Source organism: Mastomys coucha, unplaced genomic scaffold, assembly GCF_008632895.1.
Source record: "Mastomys coucha isolate ucsf_1 unplaced genomic scaffold, UCSF_Mcou_1 pScaffold21, whole genome shotgun sequence".
NCBI lineage: Eukaryota > Metazoa > Chordata > Mammalia > Rodentia > Muridae > Mastomys > Mastomys coucha.
In genome coordinates, this window is record NW_022196904.1 from 110,150,949 (window position 1) to 110,160,224 (window position 9,276).

The 9,276-nt window shown below is 42.5% G+C and overlaps 1 protein-coding gene across 1 annotated transcript in view; it reads left to right on the forward strand.

The window, feature by feature from the left end:
• The window catches only part of Otoa (otoancorin), an 82,895-nt gene that overhangs the window by 22,013 nt on the left and 51,606 nt on the right, over positions 1-9,276 (forward strand). Inside the window, exon 9 of the mRNA XM_031384603.1 lies at positions 5,979-6,082. Within this exon, the coding sequence (XP_031240463.1) occupies positions 5,979-6,082 (104 nt within the window). The remainder of the gene's footprint in view (positions 1-5,978; positions 6,083-9,276) is intronic.

The window sequence follows — 9,276 nt, forward strand, 5'->3', positions numbered from 1 at the left end:
AAAAAAAAAAAATGCCCAGGACCAGATGGGTTCAGTAGAGAATTCTATCAGACCTTTAAAGAAGACCTAATACCAATACTCTTCAAACTATTCCACTAAATAGAAACAGAAGGAACAGTATCCAATTTGTTCTATGAAACCACAATTACACTTATACCTAAACCACACAAAGACCAAACAAAGAGAGAGAACTTCAGAACAATCTCCCTTATGAACATTGATGCAAATATATTCAATAAAATTCTTGCCTACTGAATCCAAGAACACATCAAAATGATCATTCACCATGATCAAGTAGGCTTCATCACAGAGATGCAGGAATGGATCAATATATGGAAATCCATCAATGTAATCTACTTCATAAACGAACTCAAAGGAAAAAAAAACACATGATCATTTCATTAGATGCTGAAAAAGCATTTGACAAAATTCAGTATCCCTTCATGTTAAAAGTCTTGGAAAGATCAGGTATTCAAGGCCCTTACCTAAACATAGTAAAAGCAGTATACAGCAAACCAGTAGCCAATTGGAATCCCACTAAAATCAGGGACTAGACAAGGCTGCCCACTCTCTCCCTATCTATTCAATATAATACTTGAAATTCTAGCTAGAGCAATTAGACAACAAAATGATGTCAAAGGGATACAAACTAGAAAGGAAGAAGTCAAAATATCACTATTTGCAGATAATATGATCGTATACTTATGTAACCCCAAAAATTCCACCAGTGAACTCCTAAACCTGATGAACAACTTCAGCAAAGTGGCTGGATATAAAATTAACTCAAACAAATCAGTAGCCTTCCTCTACTCAAAGGATAAACAGGCTGAGAAAGAAATTAGGGAAATGACATTCTTCACATAGTCACAAATAATATTACATACCTTGGTGTGACTCTAACCAGGTAAGTGAAAGATCTGTATGACGAGAGCTTCAAGTCCCTGAAGAAAGAAATCAAAAATGATCTCAGAAGATGGAAAGACCTCCCATGCTCTTGGATTGGCAGGATTAGTATAGTTAAAATGGCCATCTTGCTGAAAGCAATCTACAGATTCAGTACAATCCCCATCAAAATTTCAAGTCAATTCTTCATAGAGTTAGAAAGAGCAATTTTCAAATTCATTTGGAACAACAAAAAACCTAGGGTAGCGGAAACTATTCTCAACAATAAAAGATCTTCTGGTGGAATCACCATCCCTGACCTCAAGCTGTATTACAGAGCAGTTGTGATAAAAATTGCATGGTATTGGTACAGTGACAGGCAGGTGGATCAATGGAATAGAACTGAAGACCCAGAAATAAACCCACACAGCTATGGTCACTTGATCTTTGACAAAGGAGCTAAAACCATCCAATGGAAAAAATAGCATTTTAAACAAATGGTGCTGGTTCAACTGGTGGTCAGCATGTAGAAAAATGCAAATCAACCCATTCTTATCTCCCTGTACAAAGCTCAATCCAAGTGGATCAAGGACCTCCACATAGAAGCAGATATACTGAAACTAATAGAAAAGAAAGTGGGGAAGAGCCTTGAGCACATGGGCACAGGGGAAAATTTCCTGAACAGAACACCAATAGTTTATGTTCTAACATCAAGAATTGACAAATGGGACCTCATAAAGTTGCAAAGCTTCTGTAAGGCAAAGGACACTGTCAATAGGACAAAATAGCAACCAATAGATTGGGAAAAGATCTTTACCAATCCTGCACCCAATAGAGGGCTAATATCCAATATATATGAAGAACTCAGGAAGTTAGATTCCAGAGAACTGAGTAACCCTATTAAAAAATGAGGTAAAGAGCTAAACAAAGAATTTCTAACTGAGGAATATTGAATGGCCGAGAAGCACCTAAAGAAATGTTCAACATCCTTAGACACCAGGGAAATGCAAATCAAAATAACCCTGAGATTCCATCTCACACCAGTCAGAATGGCTAAAATTAAAAACTCAGGTGAAAGCAAATGCTGGTGAGGATGTGGAGAAAGAGGAACACTCCTCCATTGCTGGTGGGATTGCAAGCTGGTACAACCACTCTGGAAATCAGTTTGGTGGTTCCTCAGAAAATTGGACATAGTACTACCTGAGGACCCAGCAATACCACTCCTGGGCATATACCCAGAAGATGCTTCAACATGTAATAAGGCACATGCTCCACTATGTTCTTAGCAGCCTTATTTATAATAGCCTGAAGCTTGAAAGAATCCAGATGTCCTTCAACAGAGGAATGGATACAGAAAATCTGTTACATTTACACAATGGAGCTATTAAAAATGATGAATTCATTAAATTCTTAGGCAAATGGATGGAACTAGAAAATAACATCCTGAGTGAAGTAACCCAATCACAAAAGAACACACATGGTATGCCCTCACTGATAAGTGGATATTAGCCCAAAAGCTCGAAATACTCAAGATATAATTCAGAAACCACATGAAGCTCAAGAAGAAGGAAGACCAAAAAGTGTGGGCACTTCGGTCCTTCACAGAAGGAAAACAAAATACTCACAGGAGCAAATATGGAGATAAAGTGTAGAAAGGAGACTGAAGGAAAGGCCATCCATAGACTGTCCCACCTGGGGATTCATTCCATATACAGTTACCAAACCCAGACACTATTGTGGATGCCAAGAAGTGCATGCCTAACATAGCTGTCTCCTGAGAGACTCTGCCAGAGCCTTACAAATACAGAGGTGGATGGTCAAAGCCAACAATTGAAGTGAACGTGGGGTCCCCAAGAGAGGAGTTAGAGAAAGGACTGAAGGAGTTGAAGGGGTTTGCAACCCCATAGGAAGAACAGCAACATCAAACGAGACCCCCCAGAACTCCCAGGAACTAAGCCATCAACTGAGGAGTACACATGGCTCCAGCTGCATATGTAACAAAGGATGGCCTTGTCAGGCATCAATGCAAGGAGTGGTCCTTGGTCCTATGAAGACTAGATAGATGCCCCAGTGTAGGGGAATTGAGGGTAGGGAGGTGGGAGTGGATGGGTGAGTGGAGGAACACTCTTATAGAAGCAGGAGGAGGGAGGATGGGATAGGGGGTTTCTGGGAAGGGGGAACTGGGAAAGGGGATAACATTTGAAATGTGAATAAAGAAAATATCCAATAAAAAAGTTTCATACTTTTTTTTTTTAAACTGTCTTCTCTCAATTGTAGTCACCTGGAAACTGTTCTCCTAGTTTTTGCCACATCTATTCACCATCTGCCCTGTGGTCTGTTTTGTGATTTTTCTTTACTACTCTTTCTCCTTTTCACTTAAGAAAACTTGGGGGATGGCTAGGTGATAAAGCATTTTCCATGCACACATGAGGACCAGAGTTTGGATTGCCAGAGCCCATGTAAATGGCAAGTGTGTGTGTCAGCTTGCCTGTAATTCCAGCCTGGGAAGGCAGAGACAGGGCATCCCCAGAACAAACAAGCTAGGGAGCCTAGCTTTATCAAGAGGTTCTGGGCTTGATTGGGAGACCCTGCCTAGATGAATAAAGTGGAAAAGCAAGCAATGAAGATTCCCAGCATCAGCGTTAGCTTCCATAAGCATGGACACTCATGTGCACCCACACACATGCAAACAGATATGTGCAACGCACATAAATACACAGAAAAGAAAAAAAATTAAAGAAAATTTGGCTTCGTTTCCATGAATGGAAAATCAGTATTTTTGTTTTAAGTAAAAAAAAAAAAATCTTAAAACATACAATATCCTCACTATCTACATTGCTCTCCCGAGCATCTTAGCGAGCTGTAAGCTGGGTACCTTGGACAACAGGCACTTATCTCTGGCACTTCCAAGGTCAAGGCATGGCAGGTTTGGTATCTTTCTCCTTTCTGGTTCATAGGAGTATTTTCTTGCCATGTTCTCTCATGGCAGAAGGGTAGTAAGAGCCCTCTGGAGTCTCTTAGATAAGAGAACTAATCCCAGTTTATGAGGGCCCTGCCTCATGACCCTGAGGGCTCTGTCTCCTGACCATGAGCTGAGCTGCTCCAGGTTTTCTCTCCCCATCATACTCTACCTACATAGCATCCCTTTTCACTTCTTTATGGGTAGGGAAATTGAAGGGCAGAGACCTAACTGACTCCCCCTAGGGCAGTAGTATTCCATGGGGAATGGGAAACAGCATTTTGCAGTGGGAAAGCTCTCCCTTAAATGATGCTTACCACTTTGTATCTCTCTCTGTCTCTCTGTCTCTCTGTCTCTCTGTCTCTCTGTCTCTCTGTCTCTCTCTCTCTCTCTCTCTCTCTTCCTCTCTGTGTACATGTCTCTGTGTGAGTGTGTCTTCTCATTTCCCCTGATTTTCAACTATCCATGCTCTTAAAAAAACAAAAAGAGGTTCTGGAGACAGGGCCCAGTAGTTAAGAGCACTTGCTGCTCTTGCAGAGGACCTGAGTTTGGTTCCCAGTCTCTTCATCCAGTGGCTCACAGCCACCTCTGAGTCCAGTTCGAGGGGATCTGAAGCCTTCTTCTGGCCTCTGCTGCCACTGCACACATATGAGACACATACAGTTAAGCAGTCACACACAGTAAAATAAAAATTGAAACAAAAAGCCAATGGAAAGGAAAGAAAGAGGTAGAAAATACAGACAACATTGTGTGAGGGTTAATGGAAAACTTGTATGTACACATACAGAATGACTGGAAAGGGGGCTGGTGGGAATGTTCCTTAAGAAAGGTAGATGAATTGTTGACATGGTGAATTGTACTCATGGTGTGAGTGTGAATAGAAGAAGGCTCCCAGGACACAGAGGTTTGGAAGGTTTTCAAGATGAGTAAGAGGGTTGGGCAGTGCCAGAGGCAATGAAATGGAAAGTCCTACTGGTACTAGGACCTCTGGTTTGAGTGAGAAGGAGATAATGGTGACTGGAGCCAAGGGGGGTGGTACAGCATGGGCAAATCAGACTCAGTAGCTTAGAAAGTGACAAGACCACTTCCCACCAGCAGGAGGTTATTTGTCAAGGCACCAGAGATCGACAGATACTGACAATTAGAGAAATCAGAGATGGGCTGTGGTGATGCTGCTGTGGACAGTTGATAATTCCTTAAGGGGCTAAACAGGAGGAGGGAGTGTGCAGCTCACTGGTAGAACATGCGCAAGCACCAACAAACAAAGAAACAAGACAAAAGATGAACACAACCTAAATGTCCATTGGCTCATGACTGGACAACCAAAATGTAGCCTACTCATATAATGGAATATTTATTCATAAAAAGTAATGAAGGCCTGGTGCTTGTTCCATAGGTCAGCCTTGAAAACATCATGTGAGTGTAAGAAGCAAGACACATAAGTGAATGGCATGACCCCATTTAGGTGTAGTATCCAGAACAGGCAGATCCATAGAGAGAAAGTGGATTGGTGGCTTCCAGGAGCTGGGGAGCCGGGGACTGAGGGACGGCAGTTAAGGGGATGGAGTTTCTTTATAAGCTGCTGGAAATATTGATGATGATGCGTTTTAGTGAATTCCAGATGTAATCAAGTTGACACCAAGAGCAGCTATCACATACCCACTCTCACACAATGCATATTTAAAAGTCAGAAGCTAAGCTCTGTGCATGCTGTGCTTGGAGCTTGAGCTACCTCACGAAAGACAATACTTTTCTAGTTTTATCCACTTTTTTGAAAGTATCATGACTTCATTTTCTTGCCTCAAAATTGCTCTGAATCCAAGGCTGATCTTGAACCGACTCTCCTGAATCTGCTTTTGGGAGTGCTGGTGAATTATATACTTTAAATGGACAAATTATAGGGCATGTGAGCTATATCTCAAAAAAAATCTATTACACATACACACACACACAAAAGGAACTAAGAGTTGAGGAGGCAAAGGCAGACCCACAGGATGCTCTTTGGAAAACAGTCAATGCAGCAAAGGCATGTGCAGGGTTTCAGCATGGCAGCCCTGGGCACAGTGCCCTCACGGCTCCTTCAGGGTGGGTGTCCACCTGTGTATTGTTAATGGACACCTGTGTCCATGTGTCTTAGATCCGCAGTGTTCAAAGACCTCTATGACCGGACTTCAGCTCACACCCAGAGAGCTCTCTACTCATGGATGAAGGATATCCTGAGGACACCCTTCAACGTCACTGGTGAGACCTGCCTGCCAGGGGCTAGGGGTTGGTTGGAGTAACTTCTAGGAGAACTCCACCCTCTAGAAGGCACTCCACATCCCCAATCTGGGTCGCTTTCATTGCTTTTATGGAGTTTCACTCCATCCCCTCTGCCACACTTCCAGAACCACATTCCACGGCATCAGCCTGATCCTCAAATGCTCACCCTTCTGAAATGAGGATGTGTCTGTCTTACAAGTAGCTGTTGCATGCCCTTGTTCTGTGGTGACAGCTCACATCTGATAAGAGCCTTTAGAGTAAGCTCTCTATGTGTAAAATGTGTGCATTAAAGTGAGGTGGTTTGGGTTAGAAAATTTTCTGTTGGTTCTTGGCAACTAAGGCAAAGTTTCCTTGGGGTGCATTGGGTGCTTGCATTTGACAGACATGCGCTAAAATCTTGCTTATGTCCCACAGTGACCAAGGCACAGATGGGAATGCTGTAGTAGAGCCTCAGGCTTTTCTTTTATTCTTTGTATGTGTGTATATGAGTTTGTGTGAGTGCGTATATGTGAGTTTGTGTGTGTGAGTGTATGCATGTACATGTGTGCATTTGTATGTCTCTGTATTTGTGAGTGTGCATGTTTGTGTGTTTGTGTACAGAGATCAGAGGGCAACCTAAGCTGTTGTATCTCAAGTGATCACCATCCTTCTTGAGACAGGATCTTTCACTGAGACCTGGGGCTTGCTAGCTAGGTGAACTAGCTGGCCAACAAACCCGAGGATCTGTCTGTCCCCATTTCTCCAATGCTGGAATTCCAAGCCCATGCCACATTAGGCTTTTTTGCTGTCTTATTTGTTGTTTGTTAGTTTGTTGTTTGTTTTGTTTTTGAGACAGGGTCTGAGTATGTAGGCTGGAACTCACTATGTAGACCAGGCTGGCCTCAAACTCAAACTTTTGGAGATCTATCTTCCTCTATTCCTCCAGTGCTGGGATTAAAGGCATATGCCACCATGCTTGGTCAGTTCTTTTGTTTTTTGTTTTTGTTTTTTATGTGCTCTGGGTATTATTTCCAGGTTTTCTTGTTTGTTTGAGGAGCACTTTACTAATGTGTAATCTGTTGCCTACACTGAGCTTGTGTAGACTTTTCTCTTGTCCTTGCTCCCTGAACAATATAATACAACAACTATTAGTATAACATTCCCATTGTGTTTAGCATTAAAAATGATGTAGAGCTAAGAGATTTGATAGGTCAGTTGTGTTTTCAGAGTGCTTAATTTCTATAGGATCAAACTGCTTGATCGCATGCTAATTCATTTGTGTAAGGGACTAGAATAATAATAATCAAGGAGTTGGGTATCTGCATGAGATCCTAGGCTCATGGCTCTAGGGTTGTTATGTTTTATGCTGCTGCAAAGAGTCAGAGAAGAGAGGGAGAGAGAAAGGCAGGGCATCCTGGAGGAAGCTGGTTAGCTTGACTAGCCAAATTGATGAGTCCTGGGTTCAAGTGAGAACCCACTGCCTCAAGATATAAGATGGAGAGCGATCAAGGAAGACACATTCAGCTTCTGACCTCCACATGCACATGCATGCATGCATGTATCCACACATACACATGAACCCTCATACACACATGTACATCGTGCACACGTACCCATGCCAAAAATGAGTAACAATTTTAGCTTATTAAATCTGTAATCAGACACTGAATCTTGAAAGCAGGCATAGATGATGGATAAATGAGGGGGCTTGCGTTCCAGTGAAGTCTGCACAGACACTGGTATTTGAAGTAATATAATGTTCATGTTTTACCAAACATTAGTGCCTTTTAATTTCTCTTCAATCATATAAAAACTGTTCTTGGTTTTCAGATTATATAGGATCTTGGTGGCCTGTGTCCATCCCATGGGCTAGGGTTGGCCAATCTCTGAACTAAGAAATCAGGAAAGACTTCTCCAATGGATGCCATCTGGATTAAATCTAATATGAAGGGATTAATGCTCTCCTGTGAGGCTCCAGGAAGGGAGACATTTGATGGTGAGGGACAGCAGACACATTCAAGTGATTTGGAGTGAAAATGAATTCATTGTCTTGGGAGGACACAGAGGAAGCCAACAGAGCAGGAACACAGAATGTGTTCCTGGAATCAATCTCTGAGACTCCCGTGGGAGCCAACTTTAAACAACTTATAATCAATGTCTTAAACACATGGGTGAATTCCCTCGGCCAGGCTCCAGTCATGGCTTCTGGTAGCCTGAGCCTCACACCACAGAACTCTGAGGAGGCCACTCAGGCCTTTATTGTCAATTTAGTTAGGAACGAATTTTCCTTCTAGAATCCCTATGTGTGGAAAGTTCCATTATTAAATTACAGTGAATTCAAGTTCATTCTGTTTGGGCCCTATATTCTTTTAGTCCATGAACTCCCCAGAGTTTATGGGCTGAACTTTGACTATTAAAATACTGCATGCTTAGGGATCATGGTTCTGTAGAACTGTAGCTCCTGCTTTGTAATTGGTTTGGGAAAGGCCAATTCAGCTTGGGTCTTAGTGAATGTGGTGGCCCTTGCAGCCACACTTCCCTTCAACAGCCACTCCAGATGTCAACAGTGATTCTCTCTCTCTCTCTCTCTCTCTCTCTTTCTCTCTCTCTTTCTCTCTCTCTTTCTGTATGTGTGTGTGTGTGTGTGTGTGTGTGTGATATGTGAGTGTGTATGCACAGGTGTGATGGCCAGAGGTAGTAGACATCAGATGTCTTCCTCAGCTACTTTCCTCTTTATTGTTGTAAGACAGGGTATCTCACTAAACCTGGAGCTCACTGGTTGGCTAGACTAGCTGGCCAATGAGCGCTTTGGCCAATGAGGATGTAAGGAATCCACTTACACGTCCTCACTGCTACCACTGGAGTGCTGGGCTACAGATGTGTGCTTCTGTGGATGCTACGGATCCAAATTTGGGTCCTTGTATTTTTGAGGCAGCACTTTACCAACAGAGTTATCTCCCCAGCCCCCAATCCCCACCTGTCTAACTCCCTAGCTTGAGGAGATAACAGGGTTTTGTTTGTTTGTTTTGTTTTGTGTATCAGTCCATGAAAATGTTGACACGTGCATCTTATCCAGACCCTGCCAGTGTGCACAGCTCCTAAACAGTTTTTGGTGATAGATTTATATGGTATCACTGCTTCCTTTTCCCCAAATGCAAATACAATGCTGTGTATAAAGATCTGTACTAAAGGCG